Here is a 22,597-nt window from a genome sequence, read left to right as displayed (position 1 = left end):
TTTATTCCTTTGTAAGGGATTTATGTTTTTCCACTCTGGAAATATTTAGGTTCTTTTTCATATCCCTGGTGTCCTTAAAAATTCATAAGGGTGTGTGTCAGTGTACTTCTTTTTTAAAAAATCATCTTGGTTTGCATTCGATGGGCCCTTTTAATATAAATACTTGTGTTTTTCAGTTCTAGGAAATTTTTCTTCTATTTCTTTTATGATTTCTTTGAAATAGCCCCTCCGCATTTTCTCTCTTCTTCCTTTCTTGGGCTTCTGTGGGATGTTGGGCCTCCTGAATTCATTCTCTATGTCTCTTCTTTCACTCAACACTTCCAGGCAATCCCACACTGTACTTTCCTAGAAACCCAGTTTTCCACTCTAAAAATAGTGAGGAAGAGGAGGAATTCCTACCTCCACTTCTCCTCTTTACTGTCATCTGATGACTTCAGAAAGAAAATAGATACAGGAGGCTCGTTAAGATGTGTTACTGAGACTAACGCCTGTGGAAGAGTAGGGAAGAGAAGGAAGATGGATTGGGCAGAAGTCAACTGGTAAAGTATCCTGAACAGAATCCTCATCCAACACTCCTGGTGAGTTTTGGAGATGGGATCATTTGTCAGAGTGGTTCCTATTTGGAGCAAGAGAGCTGGATCTTGATACCCCGTGCTGTTCAGTCATTGGATGGGGGTTGCCATTGTCAGGGGCCGTGACCTTGGCTTAGGTGGCTCTTTTCAGCTGAGGCAATTGCTGCGGGGTGCTGACAGCAGAAGACATTTAGCTGGCACCAGTTTCAACAGATGGGAGAATAAATCCTTCCCTCCTGAAGGAGGATCTGAGTGGCACATCACAGCTGCTAACGCAGCAGCCCCCCTGCACCCGTCTGGTGCCCAGGAACCGGCTCAGACCAGCCTGTGAAAACCGACTCTGCACCTCTCTTCCCAACTTGGCACTCAGTGACATCGAGTTAGAAGTCTGAAATTGGCCCTTTTATGGAATTTTCAAAATGTTGCCAGTCATTTTCCGCTCTGAGAGCTCTCTTTTTTCTACTCTAATTATTCGTTTTTCATAGTATACTGTTTTTGTTTATAGATTATAAAAATGACTTGAATCTTACAGCGTATAAACAATTAGCTTTTTTTTCTTTTTTTTTTCTTTTTTTCGGTACGCGGGCCTCTCACTGTTGTGGCCTCTCCCGTTGTGGAGCACAGGCTCCGGGCGCGCAGGCTCAGCGTCCATGGCTCACTGGTCCAGCCGCTCCGCGGCATATGGGATCCTCCCCAACCTGGGCATGAACCCGTATTCCCTGCATTGGCAGGCGGACTCTCAACCACTGCGCCACCAGGGAAGCCCAAAATGAGCATTTTAAAAAATATTTATTCACTTCCATCTTTCGCAGTACCTGCTATCTCCAAATTCCAAGACTTTTCAGGGTTCTGCCAGGCAAACTGGCTCCCTTTGATCCATATCCGGTTTCTGTGAGTCCCACCCTCCCCCCATTCAAGCTACGGCTCTCTCACACCTAATCATCCTTTATCCTTTATCCCCCCTTTTAAAAAAAATTTCTAGGGCTTCCCTGATGGCACAGTGGTTGAGAGTCCGCCTGCCAATGCAGGGGACACGGGTTCGTGCCCCGGTCCGGGAAGATCCCACATGCCGCGGAGCGGCTGGGCCCGTGAGCCATGGCCGCTGAGTCAGCGCGTCCGGAGCCTGTGCTCCGCAGCGGGAGAGGCCACAACAGTGAGAGGCCCGAGTACCGCAAAAAAAAAGAAAAAATTTATTTATTTAGACTGCATTGGGTTTCACTGCTGCGCGCAGGCTTTCTCTAGTTGCGGCGAGCGGGGGCTACTCTTCGTTGCAGTGTGTGGGCTTCTCATTGCGGTGGCTTCTCTTGTTGTGGAGCACGGGCCCTAGTTGCACGGTCTTCAGTAGTTGTGGCACACGGGCTTCAGTAGTTGTGGCACGTGGGCTCTAGAGCACGGACTCAGTAGTTGTGGCGCAGGGGCTTAGTTGCTCCGGGGCATGTGGGATCTTCCCGGGCCAGGGCTCAAACCCATGTCCCCTGCATCGGCAGGCAGACTCTCAACCACTGCGCCACCAGGGAAGCCCTCTATAAAAATTTTGAATCACTATGCTGTACACCTAAAACTAATATAATATTGTAAGTCAACTATACCTCAATAAAAAAATAATTCAGTGGTTTTTAGTATATTCACAGACTTGAGCATCCATCAGCACAATGAATTTTAAAATATTTCGTTACCCTAAAAAGGAACTTTAATCCCCTTAGTTTTTACCCATACTCCCTCCATCCTCCCCATTCTCTGACAATCATTATTCTACTTTCTGTCTCTATATATTTGCCTATTCTTGACATTTCATATAAATGGGATTGTAAAACATGTGGTCTTTGCGACTGGCTTCTTTCACTTAAGAAGGGAACTCAAGATTTCACTTAAGATGAGAACTCTCAGGATTTACTGTCTTAACAACTTTCATATATAACATACAGCAGTGCTAATTTTATTTATCATGTTGTACATTACATCCCTAGTACTTATTTATCTTACAACTGGAAGTACTGGAAGTACCTTTTGACCACCTTCATCCCTTCATCCAATTCTCCCTCCCCCCAACCCCTGCCTCTGGCCACCACAAATCTGTTCTCTTTTTCTATGAGTTTGTTTGTTTGTTTTTAAGTATAATTGATCTACAACACTATGTTATTTCCTGGTACATAGCATAGTGATTCAATATTTCTATACATTACAAAATGATCACCATTATAAGTCTAGTTACCATCTGTCATCATACAAAGATATTACATTATTATTGACTATATTCCCCACACTATACATTTCATCCCTGTGATATTTATTTTGTAACTGCAAGTTTGTTAATCTAAATCTCCCTCACCTATTTCACTCATCCCCCATCCCTTTTCCCTCTGGCAACCACCTGTTTGTTCTCTGTATCTGTGACTCTGTTTCTATTTTATTATGTTTATTTATTTATTTTTAGATTACACATGTAAGTGAAATCATATGGTATTTGTCCTTCCTTTGTCTGACTTATTTCACTTAGCATAATACCCTCTAGGTCCATCGAGGTTGTCATGAGTGGCAAGATTTCATTTTTGATTTATGGCTGAGTAATATTCCATTGTGTGTATATATACCTCATCTTCCTTATCCATTCATCTGTCGATGTACACTTAGGTTGCTTCCACATCTTGGCTACTGTAAATAATGCTGCAATGAACATAGAAGCACACATATCTTTTTGAATTGTGTCTTTGTTTTCTTTGGAAAAATACCCAAAAGTGGTTTTGCTGGATCATATAGCACTTCTATTTTTAATATTTTGAGGAATCTCCATACTGTTGGCCATAGTGGCTGTACCAATTTACATTCCCACCAGCAGTGTACAAGGGTTCCCTTTGCTCTACATCCTTGCCAACATTTGTGATTTCTTGTCTTTGTGATGATAGCCATTCTGACAGGTGTGAGGTGATATCTCATTGTGGTTTTGATTTGCATTTCCCTGATGATTAGAGAAGTTGAGCACCTTTTCATGTGTCTGTTGGCCAACTGTATGTCTTCTTTGGGAAAATATCTATTCAGTTCCTCTGCTCACTTTTTAATCGGGTTGTTTGTTTGTTTGTTTGGGTTGTTTGTTTTTTGATGTTGAGTTGTATGAGTTCTTTGTATACTTTGGATATTAACTCCTTACCAGATATATCATATGCAAATATCTTCTCCCATTCAGTAGGGAACCTTTTTGTTTTGTTGATAGCTTCCTTTGCTTTGCAAGAGCCTATTAGTTTGATTAGGTCCCATTTGTTTATTTTTGCTTTTGTTTCCATTGCCTGAGGAGATATATCCAAAAAATATATATATTGCTAAGACCAGTATCAAAGAGTATACTGCCTATGTTTTCTTTTAGGATGTCAGGTCTTAACATTTAAGTCTTTAATCCATTTTGAGGTTATTTTTGTATATGGTGTGAGAAAGTAGTCCAGTTTGATTCTTTGCATGTAGCTGTCCAGTTTTCCTAACACCATTTATTGAAGAGGTTCTCTTTTGCCTGTTATATATTGTTGCCTCCTTTGTCATCGATTAATTGCCCATATAGGTGTGGATTCACTTCTGGGCTCTCTGTTTTGTTCCACTGATCTATGTGTCTGTTTTCGTACTAGTACCATACTGTTTTGATTAATGTAGCTTTGCAGTATACTTTGAAATCAGGGCATCTACTGCTTTTATATTTAGAAAATTCTTTTTCATTGTTAATTTTCTAATACCTTTCTGAACCTAAATTTATTTTTCTATTTGTTTCCTTCTTTATTTAGAAAATGTGTTACTAAAAAACAATTGCCCACTGTGAAACATTTAACATAATTACTTATAAAGCAAAAAGTGAGAGCTCCCCCATAACCAAGTGACTCCCAGTTTCACTCTTCAGAGATCACCACTGTTAGCAATTTGTATCCTTCCCAACCATTTTCTATGCATATACATATGTATAGTGTTTAAAAAGTGGGATCAAACTATAAATATTGTTTTGCATCTTACTTTTTTCACTTGACAGTATAGCAGGACATCTTTCCATATGTGGATCAATCACATTTTTTTTTGTTATGCTAAGTAAAGCCTTCTCCACCCCAGATTATAAAAAATATCCTCCTATATAGTCACCTAGTACTTTTATAGACTGCTATTTTTATTAAATAAAATAATAAATGTTATTTAAATAGACTGCTATTTATTTTTAACTTTAAAGTTGTAAAAGAACAACAACTGTAGCATCAGTGGAATTCTTAATGTCATCTTGTCCACAATAGAGGGGACAACTATAAGTCGTTGCTCCTCTTCCCTCTGCACATATTCAAGAGAGGGGCTGGAAAACATTCTGCCTGTGGACTGACGCATTCAGACAGAGCTTAAACTGGTTAGAGGAAGAGGTGTGTGTGTGTGTGTGTGTGTGTGTGTGTGTGTGTATGTGTGTGTGCGTGTGTTGTTTTCCTCCCCTACTTACTCTTGCCTTTTGTACTTGCCTGCACTCATTCTCTGGAGGTATAAATCAGTGATTCCCCAGAGAGTGTTTAAAAGATAGACCTGGAAAGATTGGCCATCAGACCACTCTCTTGCCAGAAAATTTTGAAAAGGATAAGGATTAAAGAGAGAAATGGCACTTGCAATTCCCATAAAGATTTCTAGCATTGGAGCAAAATCGTGGCGAATTCCAACAGCACTGACTCAGTTTCAGACTTGCGTTTTTTTTATGCTGACATCCCCTGGCCTCTCCTCCAGCAGCCGCGGCTTCCTGGCCAGCGCTCCTTTCCTTCCAGGCACTGCGGAGTCCCATCTTTCATCAACCCCATCCCTGGGGGCTTTGGGGCAAGGAAAGAGCTCCGGCTCCTTCCTTTCCCACTTGGCTTCTTTAAGGGGTCACCTCCTCTTGCCTTTCTGTTTTCTTGTGCTCTCTGTGTTCTTGAGACCTCCCGCTCGAGGACAGGTCAAGATTCCAAAGCCCCTGAGGGATGGCAGCTCAGGTGTCTATACAGGGCGCTTCCTGAGACCCCAGCGTTCGAGAATCAGGGATCTGGAGGGCACAGGACTTAGCATCCCCAAGGGGTAGGAATGTGTGTGTGTCTGTTTGAGCTGGGGGTGGGGAGGGCATATTCTGGCTTCAGCACATACCCTTTCAGACTCTCCAGGGCTAGTGTCCTCTCGGCGTCAGCAAGGACAGCAGTCCCGGCAGGGCCACCTGCAAGCGTCCTCACGGAGCCACTCCCGCGCGTGGCGAATCTTTGCCTCGGCCAGTGCTAGCCAGATGCTAAGGAATCGCCAACAGTTGCAAGAGATGCCATGGGAGTGCGAGGCCCGGCCGTCTCCTCCCACCACGTGTGCTCGCCTCGGTCGGCCTTCCCTCCCCTGACAATGGGCGTCTCTGCAGGGGTTCTCCCTTTAGGCTACCGGAGTCCCTCCCCACATCCCCGCCTCCCATCCTCCCGGGAGCTAAGGGGGGCGTGTGTGCGCTCCCTGGAGGAGTGGCCCTCGCGGCGGCCGCGGCCAGAAGCGGCCCACCGGAGCCCCAAACTTCGAGCAAGTTCCCGGGCTCCGGGCGCGCCGCGCTCTCGGCCTCCGGCGCTCCTGTCCCCACGAGCGGGCTCGGGAGGGCGGGCCGCGGTGGCGGCACGGCGGGGCCGGGCGGGCGGGCGTCAGAACTCCCCGCCCGTGTCCGGTCGCGCGGGGCCGGAGGCGGGGTGGAGTTCGGCAGGGGCCGGCCGGGCCGGCGGTCCCGGCCCGGGCTCCCGCGTGAGTATGGCGGCGGCGGCGGCAGCGGACTCCCGGCCCCACCTGGGCTCGGCCTCCGGGCACGCGCCCCGGACCCCGGCGCCGCAGAGCCCCGCGCCGGGCGGCAGGACGCCGGGCCTGCCCTGGGACCCGGACGGCTGCGCGTTCGTGCCGGCCACCCAGGCCATCTCTCTGCAGGTGGACATGGCCATGGCCCTGCAGCGCGTACGGATTTCCGATAAGTACGGCAAGAGCTACCTCTGCCTGCTGCAAGCGGTCTTCCTCGCAGGTAAGTTCCCTCCTCGCGCACGCCGCCCGGCGGCCTCCGCCTCCCGCAGCGCTGGCGCGCCCCTCTCCTCCCGCGCTCCATCCCCGGCCGCCCGGCTGCCGAGCACACTTTGTCTTCCCTTCGCCCACACACGCTCGCCCTCCCCCGCTGCCAGCGCCCTTGGCCGGCCAGCCGTTTTTCCTCCGGCCCCGGGCCGCGCTGCAGCGGGACCGTGAGAAAGTCCGGGAGGTGGTGTGAGGACGTCTCCGCCGTGGCTAGTTCAGGTCTCCTCTCCGCTCCTCACCCGCTCCTGTGTGTCGCTGGAGAGATGGGGCCAGACGGTATCTTCCAACTCCGCATCCCGCCGACCAGAAGCCCCCCTCCCGGGGGTGCACCTCGCTTGTAATATCCCCTGAATGCTGCAAAAGCGGCGGCGGGGGTTGAATAATACTTTTGGGGAAACCAAATCCAAAAAGGTGCTGGGATTCGCAGACCCTCGGCGCCGCACTTGGAGGGGGAGGAGTTGTAGAGAAACCGTGCCGCCGCCGTCGCCGCCAACTCGGGCTTTCTTACACTCAGGCTGGTGCATCTTTCCAGCTGGGTCCATGAGTTTCCTGTCCCCTGGGGTGCTCACTATAGGACAGACAAAAAAGAGCCAACAAACCCACGCATCCTTTACTGCCACTGCCGCGATTTGGGTGAGGGATGTGAGCAGTGAGCGGGGGACGGTGGACGTGGTCACTTGCCAGCCGTGATGCACACGCGTCTACTTCGCCGGAGGTGCCAAGCTTTGGGGTTGGTGCAGCGGGGAAGGTGCAGCAGGCTCTGGGCTCTGAGGAGCTAGGTTCCTACGGGACCATGCGGACTGGGACTCGGGAGCAACCCGAGAACAGGGTGCAGCTCTGGTACCTTAAGTTCCGCCAGGGCTTTTCAGACAAGTTCTCAAGGTACTGCAATTCATGGACGTGTCTTCTTCCTCTGCTCCCGTGGTGGTTTTGCTTTAGCAGGTGTTCAGCCTTGCAGTGGGAGTTTTGGCACCCCAAAAATAGACTTGGTGACAATTTTCTGAAAATCAGGTAGCCCTCACACACGTTCCAAATGCTTTCCTTCCTTATTCGGGGCTAGTCTCGAATCCAAAGGAGGCCACGGCAACCCCTGTCGTTAGACCGCAGTAAGTCAAGGCTTCGGCCTGTGCGTTTTCAGGCCCTCCCTGTTTGGTATTTGGGGTGGGCACTATTGGTTTCCATGTGTAATCAACCATTAAGGGGAGTGCGGTGATGGGGCACACGCTCCTTCAGGTATTCAGCGTCTGGAATGGGTTGGGATGCTACAACAGACCCTCACTGGCAGCTGGGCAGCTCAGGGGAGTGTGGAAAGTGCTTTGTGTCTTGTGTTTGCCTCCTCCATCTTCCTGAGAGTGGAAAAAATCTCCATAGGAGAAATGTATGCTTTCTCACCAAAGTTCAATTAGCTATGCTGTGAACTGCCAGTTGACATTTCTACCTCCAGTGATTTCTCTACTTCTATAGTGGTGCGGTGTGTTATCTTCCATACCTTTGAAGGCTCCTGCATGGTGGCAGTTGCCTCGGCATTATGATGTGTCACAGCACCCAAATGACACTGGTTGCTGTGCTGTGTTTTTACACGAGCTTGTGGTGCTGTTCTGCCTTTCAGCATTTTTAGCAGTAACATCTACCGCTGGATGGACCAACAGAATGTCTTGGAAGTGGTCTGTAGCTATGCTGTTAGGACATGCACCCTAGGATGAGAGTTTTACGTGTGAAAAGATTTCATCTATTTAAAAAAATATTCCTCTACTTAAGAATATGTTTACAAGGTTTTTTACTGTGGTACAGGACTTTCTGAGAGATCATTTCAGTAATGACCATTTAGAGACTGCTCGCTACCAGGACATGCCACGGTGCAATAAGCTAATTACACCTGTTTGTGCAGGATCTGCTGCGGGGCAGCCAGAAATAGGATGGTTGACTCTACTTAGGGAGTTAAGGGAAGACTTTGGGGAGAGGGTGATGCATGATTTGAATCTTCAAGGATGCATACAAATGTCCAGGTGGACTGGGGATGGGGATGGAGTGTGGTGGGGAAAGGTAGGGAGAGGTTATCTAGGCAAAGGAAATAAGATGTGCCGAAACAAGCAGAAAGGTGACAGCATAGTAGGTTTGGGGAGTCGTTTCTTTGTTTCTTTTTCTTTTTTTTTTTAATGATTGGAGTGGAAAGTGTGGAAAATACAGGAGAGAGATTAATTTGGAGAAGTAGGCAGAGGCTGGATCAGGCATATTAAAGGGCTTTATTTGGAGTGCAATGGGGAGCCATTGGGGTGTTGTAAATAGGGGAATAGAGCAAGGCTGCTGCATATGGTTGTACAGGTTGTGCACTGCAAAACTGTGAATGATGCCCTTACTGGGGTGGTACAGGGCACGGTGTGCACAGTGGCTGGCAGTGCCAGTGCATGGCGGGGCTTGTTGCTTTTGCAGATACCACTCTGGCGGTTGTGGGGAGGACACAGTGTGTGTGGAGTGTGCAGAAGAGAGCCAGAAGACCGGAAGTAGGGGGGCCAGTTAGAGAGCAGTTGTAGCATGCTGGGCAAGAGTGGATGAAGGCATGGACTGAGTCAGTTCTGGGAATGGGGAGAAGGGGAGAAGCTGAGATGGTAGAACTGATTTGACTTGGTGACTCCTTGCGAGGTTTGAGGGACAGGGAAGGAGACTAGGTTAATTCCAGGTTTGTAGTTAGGGTGAAGGAGTGGGGAGAGATATCATTAAGATAGGGAATGGAGGATGGAGAGGAAATTTGGGGTTCAGAGTTGAGAGCTTACTAGAGCTGGGAAGAAGTGAATATTATTTCTTACAGTCATCCGTGGCGCTCATTAAACAACTCCTGGCACAGAAGTTCTTTCCTTAAATTACTTCTGTGGGTTGATAACTCAGTCTAGCCTAGACGGAGCCCACATTTATTATAAAATTACCTTTTGAACTTACCTTTAAATAGATTCTTTTTCCCCCCTCAAACTTTCCTCACCTGATGATGGGTGAAAAAAGAAAAAAAAAAGAAAGAAATGTTTTGCGTTCCTTGCAGGACAAAAGGACTCGAACTATACTGATCTAAGGTAACCTCACATAACTCAGAGAAGTAGTTGTGAAAACCTGTTCACTGAAAATTTGTTTTTGTCAGAGTTTAGCTGTGTAAATCACAACAAAAGTTAATTATTCAATATACATTGCAACATAGTATAAAACTGTTTTCCAATGATGATGGGTCACTTACTGAGCAACACTAATTTCTGAGTTGTTCCGCATAACTGATTTTCTGGGTAACTGAGGTTCAGCACTTGCACTGCTTTTCCCTTGCCCCAGTCTCTAAGCATTTTGGATGGAAAGCTTTTCAAAAAGATTATTTACCTTCCTGACTCCTGAGCCTGGAAATAATTGTATCTTTTCTTGATGATTCAAGATTATCCTTATAAGAGCATTAGTTATTTTAATTTGCTGTATATAGTGTTGCCTCAAGGGCTCCTAAAGTGTGGCGGGTCTGTTTGTCCCTGCATTAAATTGGGCACAGATGTCCTGCTTCTTAATTGGTAATGCCTGGTTTTCTAATCGTTCCATATGTCCCCTCTCTGTTAGTTGCCATTTCTTGCTGCTGTTATTTTAACTCTTTCTACCAGCCAGCAGTTACTGCCTAAGCCTCTAAGCTCCCTCCTTTGTTGCCCCTTCTGATGTGTTGTTATGAACTAGGAAATGAGATAACCAAACTTGTTAGAGTTGTTTGCAGAATACGAGTAAATAGACTTATGAGTATTTGGGGAGCCTGCTTCTACCAACGTATAGGACCTTTAACACATGGACTCTGTGATATCTCTTCCGGTTGCATTAAAAGTTTTTTTTTTTTTTTTTTAATTGAAGTATAGGGCTTCCCTGGTGGCGCAGTGGTTGAGAGTCCACCTGCCGATGCAGGGGACACGGGTTCGTGCCCCGGTCCGGGAGGATCCCACATGCCGCGGAGCAGCTGGGCCCGTGAGCCATGGCCGCTGAGCCTGTGCATCCGGAGCCTGTGCTCCGCGACGGGGGAGGCCACAGCAGTGAGAGGCCCGCGTACCGCAAAAAAAAAAAGAAAAAAAAATTGAAGTATAGTTGACTTACTGTATAATGTTAGTTTCAGGTATACAACATAGTGATTCCACTTTTTATAAATTATCCTCCATACAAAGTTATTACAAAATATTGGCTGTGTTCCCTGTGCTGTACATCACATCCTTGTATCTTATTTTACACCTAGTAGTTTGTACCTCTTAATCCCCTTCCCCTATCTTGCTCCTCCCTCCTTCCCACTCCCCTCTGGTAACTACTAGTTCGTTCTCTGTATCTGTGTCTGTTTCTGTTCCTAAAAGCTTAACAAAGTTTTTTCCTAGTACTTAGTTGTGTCCTGGAGGGTTGATGATGTTTTTGTTTTGTTTTGTTTTTTGGCTGCACGGCTTGTGGGATCTTAGTTCCCCAACCAGAGATTGAACCCGGGCCCTCAGCAGTGAAAGCGCAGAGTCCTAACCACTGCACAGCTAGGGAATTCCCTTGATGCTGTTAAAAATGTTATCAGTGAAACATGTTCTCTCATAAATTAAGCTATTACAGTATGTGAAATTGTAATAGTTTACTGTCTTGTAAAACAAACAAATAAGCAAGTGTGTTCAAAATCCATCAGAAAATCGAGATGCATTTTATCCATTGCATTTCTCAGGCATGCCTGCAAGTGCTTGGCACTAGGAGGTACTTCAGTCTTTAGGAGTTGCCCCCAGAGATTGAAAGCAAATGTCCCTCTACAGCATCTTCTCAAGCAAGCACCCTCTGAAGGCTCAATAAAAAACCTGCTCCCCACCTGCCCCAGCGCAGAGGCAGAGGTCAGCCCCCTAAGAGAGATGCCTCTTATCTGATCGCTGCCAAGATCTTATCCGGAACCCGGCAAGGGGCCAATGTCACAGCCCTTCCTTTCATTTATTTTTCACCCAAGCCCTCCCCTCGTTGTATATGCATGATGAATGTAGGATCCGACTGGCTTCTTGTTCCTTTCAGGACTGGGAAGGTGACACTGAGCAAAGACCTAAGGGATTGTAGGATGTCACCAAGAGGGGGGTCTGAGGGAGTGTTCTGGGCAGAGGGGATAATTGATGTAAAGGCGTTGAGATGACAAAGTATTGACAAGTTCAAGGAATGGGAGGAAAACCAGTGTGGCTGAAGCAGTGTGTGTGTGTGTGTGTGTGTGTGTGTGTGTGTGTGTGTGTGTGTGTGATGAAGCCAGAGAGGTAACGGGTCTGGGTCGTATAGGGCTTGGTAAGGACTTTGGCTTTTACCCTGAGTCACATGAGGAGCCACTGGAAGGTTTTTTTTGTTTTTTTGTTTTTTTTAACATCTTTATTGGAGTATAATTGCTTTACAATGGTGTGTTAGTTTCTGCTGTATAACAAAGTGAATCAGCTATCCATATAGATATATCCCCACATCTCCTCCCTCTTGCGTCTCCCTCCCACCCTCCCTATCCCACCCCTCTAGGTGGTCACAGAGCACAGCACCGAGTTGATCTGGTTTTGAGCAAAGGAGTGATGTACCTTGCTCTGCATGCTATGTGGAGAATGAGGTAAAGGCAGGAGAAAGGTGAAAGCAGGGAGACCAATTAGGAGACTGTGACAATCGATGATGGTGGCTTAAACCAGAGAGTTGATAATGGAGGTGGTGAACAGTGGTGAGAGCCGGGGTATATTTTTGAAGGTAGAGCCAAAACGATTTGCAAATGGTTTCAATGTGGGCTATGAGAGAAGAGGGGTGTCAAGGATGGCAGGAATTGTCACGGATGGAGATGGAGATGCCGGCAGGGAGAGCTGGGTGTGGGGAAATCATGAGGCTCAGAAGTTTGGTTTGGGGGGAGGAGTTCCCTGGCGGTCCAGTGGTTAGGACTCGGTGCTTTCACTGCTGTGGCTGGGGTTCAGTTGCTGGTCAGGGAACTGAGATCCCACGAGCCGAGCTGGGCGGGTCCCCTGCAAAAAAAAAAAGAAGTTTGGTTTGGGACCTGCTAACTTTGAGGTGCCTATTCGATGTCCATGCAGAGATCTTGGGTTGGCAAATGGATATAGGAATCTGGTCTTCCAGGAACGGATCTGAGATGGAGATATCAATTTGGGAGTCATCGGAGGTGGTATTTAAAGCCTGGATGAGTGAGTATAGAGAAGCGATCAGTCAGAAGAGACAGTTGTTTGTTTCCCCCAGTGAAGACTTGGGGATGACCTCTTCCCCAGAGCAACATTCAAGAGAGCACAAGGGACTCCCCTGGTGGCGCAGTGGTTAAGAATCTGCCTGCCAATGCAGGGGGGAACACGGGTTCGATCCCTGGTCCAGGAAGATCCCACATGCTACAGAGCAACTAAGCCCGTGCACCGCAACTACTGAGCCTGCGATCTAGAGACCTCGAGCCACAACTACTGAAGCCCGCATGCCTAGAGCCTGTGCTCCGCAACAAGAGAAGCCACCGCAATGAGAAGCCTGAGCACCGCATCAAAGAGCAGCTCCCACTCGCTACAACTAGAGAAAGGCTGCACGCAGCAACGAACACCCAACACAGCCAAAATTAAAAATAAATAAATAAATTTATTAAAAAAAACATAAGAGAGCACTAGTGGAATCAGTGCTCCAAAAAGACAGATCATTTCTGTGGTTTGTTGTTGAAATGTTTGCACTGTCCGATTTGCTCACAGGTCACTTTGGCTCATATTCCTTTGCTCAAAGTATGGAACCAACATAATCTGTGCCCGGGGGTAAAGAAGAGGTCTACGAGGAAAGCTCTCCAAAGAGAGAAACTACAACTTCAGTGCTAAACGAGCCTTCTTTATGCGTCAAGAAATCTGCAGTAGTCATTTATGCCTTAAGTTTCATGATGCAGATGAATTCCTTCCCATCTTATTCTTTTCTTCAGTAGGAATATTAAGCAGCCACTGTTGCTTCCCAGTTGAGAAGACCTTTATCCGTTACCTCCTTTCATTTTCAATACATGATATAATTTTCTTTAAAACAATTATATTTTAATGGAAAAATCAAAGGCTGATGTGAAATTGGAAAGAAGGATCAGTTTATACTCATAATAAAGTTTGGGGCTTTATAAAATAGTTGGATTAGCAAATATAATGACACTTTAATATATTGAAATTTACTGTGAAAAGTAATTATCTCTTTTCTGACTTTCTTTCAAATATTTATCAATGATACTGTTACCTCTGCCAGGAATAAATTAAGTTGGCTCGTTAACCCTGAAGATGCTGGGAAACCAGACGTTTTAGCAGCACTTATAATTTACATTTGTGTATTTGTCTCTGGAAAATTGTGAGCCAGCAACTTGATAGAGATATGTCTGCTCCGTTTTCAGATAATTTTTTGCACTAATCTGAAAAGGGAAGGAGAGCCATTCCCAGCAAGGAGGAACAGAAAAGAGTTTTCTTAACGAGAAGGCAAACGGGGAAAACAGGATCCCATTCAAGTTTTTTTTAACAGCTCTATTGAGATATAATTCACATACCATACAATTAACCCATTTAAAGTGTACATTTCAATAGATTTTAGTATAATCACAGAGTTGTGCATTAATTACCACAAGTTTAGAACATTCCCATCACCCCAAAAAGAAACCCTCATACCCATTAGCCATTGCTCCCCATTTCCTCACATTTCCAACAGCCCTTCCCACCAGCCCCTGGCAGCCACTAACACACTTTCTGTCTTTAAAGATGTGTCTATTCCACAAATTTCAGACAGATAGAATCATAATAGATGATCTTTTGTGACTAGCTTCTTTCACTTAGCATAATGTTTTCAAGTTTCATCCATGTTGTACCATGTGTCAGTATTTCATTCTTTTTATCTGGCTAAATATTTTAATTATCCATTCTTCAGTTGATGGACGCTTGAATTATTTCCACCTTTTGTCTATTATGAATAATGTTGCTATGAATATTCTTATATAAGTTTTTGTGTGGACATGTTTTCACTTCTCTTGAGTATATATCTAGGAGTGGATTTGCTAGGTCATAGAGTCACTGTATGTTTAATCTTTTGAGGAACTCCCAGACTTCCAAAGCAACTGTACCATTTCACATTCCCACCATCACTGTGTGAGGGTTCCATTTTCTCCACATTCTTCTGAGAACTTGTTAATCTCTGTCTGATTCCAGCCAGCCTACTGGGTGTGAAGTGCAAAGTGGTTTCACATTGTGGTTTTGATTTGCATTTCCCGAAGGGCTAGTGATGTTGAGCACCTTTTCATGTGCTTATTGGCCATTTGTATATCTTCTTTGGAGAAATGTCTATGAAGATTCTTTGCCCATTTTAAAATTGGTCTGTTTCTGTGTTTACTATTTAGTTAGTTGTAAGAGTTATTTATATAGTCTGGATTCAAGAATCCTTATTAGATATTAATTTGCAAATATTTTCTCCCATTCTGTGGATTATCTTTCATTTTCTTGACGGTTTCATCTGAAGCACAAGCGTTTTTAATTTTGAAGTCAAATTTACCTATTTTTCTCTCTTTTTTTTGAGTCTCTGTTTTCAGTTCTTTTAATTGAGGTATAATTGACATATAACATTATATTAGTTTCAGGTGTACGACATGATTCAACAGTTGTGTGTATTGGAAATGATTACCGCAATAAGTCTAATTAACATCTGTCACCACACATAGTTACAAAAATTTTTTTCTTGTGATGAGAACTTTTAAGATTTGCTCTGTTAGCAACTTTCAAATATGCAGTAAAGTATTTAAAAAATATTTATGTATTTATTTATTAATTCATTTATTTATTATTTATTTTTGGCTGCATTGGGTCCTAATTGCGGCATGTGGGCTCTTCGTTGTGGCACGTGGTCTCTTTCATTGAGGCACGCGAGCTCAGTAGTTGTGGCGCGCGGGCTTAGTTGCCCCGCGGCATGTGGGATCTTAGTTCCCCGACCAGGAATCAAACCCATGTTCCCTTCATTGGAAGGCAGATTCTCAACCACTGGACCACCAGGGAAGTCCCAAGTTTTTTTTTTTTTTTTCTTTTGCAGTACACGGGACTCCCACTGTTGTGGCCTCTCCCGTTGCGGAGCACAGGCTCCGGATGCGCAGGCTCAGCGGCCATGGCTCATGGGCCCAGCCACTCCGCGGCATGTGGGATCTTCCCAGACCGGGGCACGACCCGTGTCCCCTGCATCAGCAGGTGGACTCTCAACCACTGTGCTACCAGGGAAGCCCCCAAGTATTTTTTTAAATTAATTAATTAATTAATTTATTGGCTGTGTTGTGTCTTTGTTGCTGCACGTGGACTTTCCCTAGTTGCAGCAAGCAGGGGCTACCCTTCGTTGCAGTGCTCGGGCTTCTCATTGCAGTGGCTTCTCCTGTTGCGGAGCACGGGCTCTAGGCACGCCAGCTTCAGTAGTTGCAGCACACGGGCTCAGTAGTTGTGGCTTGCGGGCTCTAGAGCACAGACTCAGTAGTTGTGGTGCACGGGCTTAGTTGGTCCGCGGCATGTGGGATCTTCCCAGACCAGGGCTCGAACCTGTGTACCCTGCGTTGGCAGGTGGATTCTTAACCACTGCACCACCAGGGAAGTTCCCCAAGTAATTTAAACTATAGTCACTCTGCTGTACATTATATCCCCATGACTTATTTATTTCATAACTGGAAGTTTGTACCTTTTGACCCCCTTCACCCATGTCTCCCACCCCATCTCATCTCCCACCTCTGGCAACCACCAATCTGTTCTCTTTGTTTGTTTGTTTTATAAGATTCCACATATAAGTGAGATCATCATATGATATTTGTCTTTCTCTGTCTGACTGACTTCACTTAGCCTAATGCCCTCAGGGTCCATCCATGTTGTCACAAATGGCAAGATTTCCTTCTTTTCTATGGCTGAATAATATTCCATTATATATATATATATATACACCACAGCTTCTTTATCTATTTATCCATTGATGGACACTTAGGTTGTTTCTATGTCTTGTCTATTGTAAATAATGCTGCAATGAACATGGGGGTGCATATATCTTTTTGAGTTATTGTTTTCGTTTTCTTTAGATAAATACCCAGAAGTGGAATTACTGGATCATGTGGTACTTCTATGTTTAATTTTTTGAGGCACCTCCATACTGTTTTCCATACCAATTTACATTAACACCAGCAGTGCACAAGAGTTCCCTTTTATCCACATCCTCTCCAACACTCATTTCTTGTCTTTTCGATAATAGCTATTCTAACAGGCGTGAGGTGGTACCTCATTGTGGTTTTTATTTGCATTTCCCTGATGAGTAGTGATGCTGAGCATCTTTTCTTGTACCTGTTGACCTGTTTTTTTCTCTTCTTTGCTTTCAGTGTCATATATAAGATAATATTGCCTAACCCAAGGTCACGAAGAATTCCATCTATATTTACATCTGAGTTTTATAGGTTTAGGTCTTACATTTCAGTCTTTGATCCATTTTGAGTTGATTTTTGTACATGGTGTGAGCTAGGGGTCCAACTACATTCTTTTAACCATGTGCATATATACAGGTGTTCCCAGCACCATCTGTGGAAAAGAATATTCTTTTCCCACTAAAATGTCTTGGTACCCTGGTTTAAAATCAGTTGATCATAGATGTAAGGGTTTATTTCTGGACAATTCTATTCCACTGATCTATCTGTAAGTCTGTCATTATATCTGTATCATACTGTAGATCAATTTAGGTAATGTCTGAATCTCATTTTTTTAGTTGTACAAATTGAGGTTCCCCCAAATACAGGGCATTCCTCTTAAAGTATTTGGGAATTATTTACTCTAATGCTTTTCTGGCCCATCAGTGCTCACATTGAATGATTACTCGCCTGTAGATTTTGAAGAGTTCAGTTATGATTATGATACATTACTTCATTCTTATTATGGGAATTATTCTAGAGACCCTGCTAGAAGCTTTTAAGAGGCATAAAACAGTAAATATCCACAAGAGTTCTCCCAAGGGAAGACAAATTCACAGTGAAGACAAAAACAGCAAAATATAATCACAAACTCAATTGCCTTAGTGCTTGTGAGTCAACATTTGGCATGTGAGTCCGTGTGGGACTAGAGCGGGTTAACATCCAGAAAATGAGAAGCATGTGTTTTTATACCACATTGACCAGGAATCCGCAAAAGACCTTTCCAGGCTGGACGAGACCATGTGTCAATCAAATGTATAATCCCCCTCCCTGTGGCAGGAGATGTCTTTCAGGAAAATAGATTTCAGTGACTACACAGTTAAGCTTGGGCCAACTCTGCCGTGGATTTGCTGATGCTTTAAGGAGGAAAAACATTTTCTAATCCCGATTTTTACATACAGTAAATCACCACATATGTAGTTCTCTTTATGGCACGATTCAGTCCCTCTCAAAATTTACCTATATGTATTGGGTTCCCGAGTAATGAATTCACTAGGCTGTAATTGTTAGTCAGGTTCCCAAGACAATGGCAGCTCCCGCCCCTGTACAAGGAAAACATGCTGTCTCTGTTGGGTGGCTTTTAATCTGAAGGAGGGAGGAAGGAAGAGCTTTCCATAGTCACACTCTTAAACACCTGCAAGAGACACAGGCGAGGCCCAGCAACCTGGGACCCCCAGCTCCTGGGTGGAGGTTCCACCTTGTCACTGCCTACCCGCTGCGCCTCATTTTTCGAAATCATGTGCTTTTTGGCTCTCTCCCTTTCATCCCTCTCTCTTCTTGTTTTTCTCCTCTTTTTTATTACTCCTTTTAAACATTTCTCTCTTCCTTGCCTAGTGCCTTAGGTGCTGCTTCTTTCTGTGTGTGTGTGTGTGTGTGTGTGTGTGTGTGTGTGTGTGTTTTGCTTTTGGTAAGGGATTATCTTTTATTTTTCCATTTTCTTGTGACTTTATTTTTTCTCTGTTCCAATAAAACTTTATTTACAAAAGCAAGGAGTAGGGCGGATTTGGTCCCCAAGCCATAGTTGGCCAACTGCTGCTCTAGTGAACTCTGTCATACACCTGCCTTGTTAAAAGAATCACCTGGCCTTTGGGGTGAGCTACAGATTCCATTGTCTTTTTTCTGATTCAGATTTAGGATGAAGCCCAGGAATATGCATTCTTTTCAGACGTATCAGGTGATTTTTTTCTCAAGGGACAAGTTGGGGAAACACTGATCTAGGGTATAGTTATTCTTGCTTTGTAATATTAGAAAACCACAAACGTTTATTTCCAGTTTTAACTGATTAATAATGACTTTTCCAATACGTATCTGATCAAGGTTGAGTCAAAAGGACTTTACTATTTGGTTTCAATTTGCTTTGGCAGATTATTCTGATTTATATTATTATTATTTTTTAAATGAAGTATAGTTGATATACATTATATGTTATAGTTGTATAAAATTTACAGTTTTTAAAGGTTATACTCCATTTATAGTTATTACAGAATACTGACTATATTCCCTGTGTTGTACAATATATCCTTGTAGCTTATTTTATACATAATAGTTCTTCTTAATCCCCTAACCCTATTTTGCCCCTCCCCCTTCCCTCTCCCCACTGGTAACCACTAGTTTGTTCTCTATATCTGTGAGTCTGTTTCTTTTATTATATTTACTAGTTTGTTGTATTTTTTAGATTCCACATATAAGTGATACCATACAGTATGGTACTGGCATAAAAGCAGACACATAGATTAATGGAACAGAATAGAGAGCCCAGAAATGAATCCACACTTACATGGGCAATTAATCTACGATAAAGCAGGCAAGAACATACAATGGCGAAAACAGAGTCTCTTTGATAAGTGGTTCTGGGAAAACTGGACAGCTACCTATAGAAGTATGAAATTAGAACATTCTCTAACGCTATCTACAAAAGTAAACTTAAAATGGATTAAAGACCTAAATGTAAGAGTAGAAACCATAAAACTCCTAGAGGAAAACATAAGCAGAACACTCTTTGACATAAATCATAACAATATTTTTTTGGATCTGTCTCCTAAAATAAAGGAAATAAAAGCAAAAATAAACAAATGGGACCTAATTAAACTTGAAAGCTTTTGCACAGCAAAGGAGACCACTGACAAAACAAAAGGACAACCTACAGAATGGGAGAAAATATTTGCAAATGATATGACCAATAAGAGGTTTATATCCAAAATATATAAACAGCTCATACAACTCAACATCAAAAAAATGAACAACCTGATTTAAAAATGGGCAAAAGACCTGAATAGACATTTTTTAAAAAAGGACATGCCGATGGCCAACAGGCACATAAAAAGATGCTCAACATTGCTAATCATCAGGGAAATGCAAATCAAAACCATAATGAGGTATCGCCTCACACCTGTCAGAATGGCTGTCATCAAAAAGACCACAAATAACAAATGTTGGCGAGGATACGGAGTAAAGGGAACCATCGAACACTATGTAAATTGGTGCAGCCACTGTGGAAAACAGTATGGAGGTTTCTCAAAAAACTAAAAATTAAAAAAAAAGAATTACCATGTGACCCAGCAATTCCACTCCTGGGTGTATATCCCAAAGAAACAAAAACACTAATTCGAAAAGATACATGCACCCCTATGTTCAGACCTTTATTTGTTTATTTATTTATGGCTGCATTGGGTCTTCGTTGCTGCTTACGGGCTTTCTCTAGTTGCAGTGAGTGGGGGCTACTCTTCGTTGCGGTACATGGCCTTCTCATTGTGGTGGCTTCTCTTGTTGCAGAGCATGGGCTCTAGGTGCATGGGCTTCAGTAGTTGTGGCATGAGGGCTCAGTAGTTTTGACTTGCAGGCTCTAGAGTGCAGGCTCAGTAGTTGTGACACACGGGCTTAGCCGCTCCGTGGCATGTGAGATCTTCCTGGACCAGGGCTTGAGCCCATGTCCCCTACATTGGCAGGTGGATTCTTAACCACTGCACCACCAGGGAAGCCCTTATAGCATTATTTACAATAGCCAAGACATGGAAACAACATAAATGTGCATTAACAGATGAATGGATAAAGAAGATGTGATACTTGCACGCACGCACACACACACACGCACGCACACACACATGCACACACACATACTGAAATACTACTCAGCCATAAAAAAGAATGAAATTTTGCTATTTGCAGCAACATGGATGGACCTGGAGGGTATTATGCTAAGTGAAATAAGAGAAAGACATTTTCTTTTGTTTTTAAATTAAATTATTTATATGCAATCAGTTTGGGATTGTGGAACTTTTCTGTGGATATAGATACATTAATTCAGTTCAACATGTATTGATCACCTCCACTGTTGGGATATTTCAGTGAACAAAACCCACAAAAATCCCTGCCTACAAGGAGCTTATTTCTAACTGGTGAGAACAACAGTAATGAATCCATGTCGGGCTTCCCTGGCGGCGCAGTGGTTGAGAGTCCGCCAGCCGATGCAGGGGACACGGGTTCGTGCCCCGGTCCGGGAGGATCCCACATGCCGCGGAGCGGCTGGGCCCGTGAGCCATGGCCGCTGAGCCTGCGCGTCCGGAGCCTGTGCTCCGCAACGGGAGAGGCCACAGCAGTGAGAGGCCCGCGTACCGCAAAAAAAAAAAAAAAAAGAATCCATGTGTATCTAAGCATTTTACCAAGCTGGGATCTTCCTCCTTACCTTAAACTGTGACTTGCATTTGAATGTGTTTACTTAAAAATGATTTCATATTGAAATGTGTGATACACACAAGAGTACAGGAAACATAAAATATATAATATAAAATCATTTTGTTATGCTATTAAAATTTTTTCCTTTCATGGAAGACAAAGATACACATTCAGGGACACTGGGTTCTCTGTTCATCAGATGCTCACTTGCCCTCCTGATAGTTAAGCTGAAGAATTAGCTACTCAGTATCAGTCTGATGACAAGAAAAGCCATAGGGAGTTATTTTAAATAATATTTCCCGTATTTAAACTGAAATGGTGTGATTATATATTCTTAGACTCTTTGATGACACTGAAAAGTAATATGTGTATTTGCAGGACATCTTTGTGCTTGCACGTGCCAGCCGGATCACGTGATTAGTCACAGAGCAAAAAGCAGCGGCCCTGTTTTTCTTTGCCATTTTGCACTTGTCAGTTTCCAACAGAGGGTCAGTTTTGCTTCCTTCCTTAACACATTCCAAGGACCATTGACAGATGTTGTGTGTTCTTTTGCATGCCTTATAAGCTAAAGTAAGTCATTTTAATCGGATTTACCATTGCAGATGCTGTGTATTTCAAAATTAGATTGTCTGAACCCAAGAAGAGATGAATAGCCACGGAATAGACCTGGCATTTGGTCATATGTCTACATGGATATTGTGAGTTCTAATATTAGTGGGTCATCTCGTCTTCTTTTATAGCTTGTGCTTTAAATAGCTGCTCTCCAAAGGCTTGATGTTATAATAAAAATTTTAAAAAGAGCCTAATGTTAATATTTACCTGTTACTAAGTTAGTGTGTTTAGAATCATCTGGTGGTGGCGGTAGTGATTTTAAGCTCATGTTCATTTCCCTGCTCATTTGCACCGTGGGTGCTTGAATGAGTATGATTTGGATGAATAAAGTGATGTCCCTTTGATTTACATGCTTTTTTTCTCAAATTTCTATTGTTAAGAAATAATTTGGAACATTCAAAATTGTGTGATGAAGACGTGTTTTGTTTAAACTGTGCTCTCAGAAGTACCCACGGAAGCAAATTCTGAAAGACATTTATTTTCATAACAGGTAATGTATGGTTTTGAAGATGATGCATAATTGTATATAACATATATGAAATATGTATATAATATATATCCTCATATACATATTAAAAAGCCCTTTACCAGAGTTCCGGCATTTAGCAAAGATCCTGTCAATTTTTATGGAGTATGAATTTTCAAAGACACACGATCAAGTCACAAAAGCGCTTTCACAGTGGAGAAGAGTAAATAAAGGCTCCACGCTGCAGTTTTTAACCACTTCTTATCAGTGTGAGCTTCTTCATATTGCCTCTTGACTTTACAAGTGGTA

At 43.8% G+C, this 22,597-nt stretch overlaps 1 protein-coding gene across 1 annotated transcript in view; it reads left to right on the top strand.

Moving 5' to 3' along the window:
• Window positions 1–6,455: 6,455 nt before the first annotated feature.
• Window positions 6,456–22,597, top strand: part of MCF2 (MCF.2 cell line derived transforming sequence) — a gene marked incomplete at both ends in the record, with an annotated part of 104,643 nt that continues 88,501 nt past the window's right edge. Inside the window, one exon of the mRNA XM_082865070.1 lies at window positions 6,456–6,573. Within this exon, the coding sequence (XP_082721196.1) occupies window positions 6,489–6,573 (85 nt within the window). The remainder of the gene's footprint in view (window positions 6,574–22,597) is intronic.

The sequence above is a fragment of the Leucopleurus acutus genome (genome assembly GCF_964270905.1).
Source record: "Leucopleurus acutus genome assembly, chromosome: X".
Classification (NCBI taxonomy): domain Eukaryota; kingdom Metazoa; phylum Chordata; class Mammalia; order Artiodactyla; family Delphinidae; genus Leucopleurus; species Leucopleurus acutus.
Note: the sequence above shows the minus strand (reverse complement) of the source record. Positions and strands in the feature narration are given on the sequence as shown.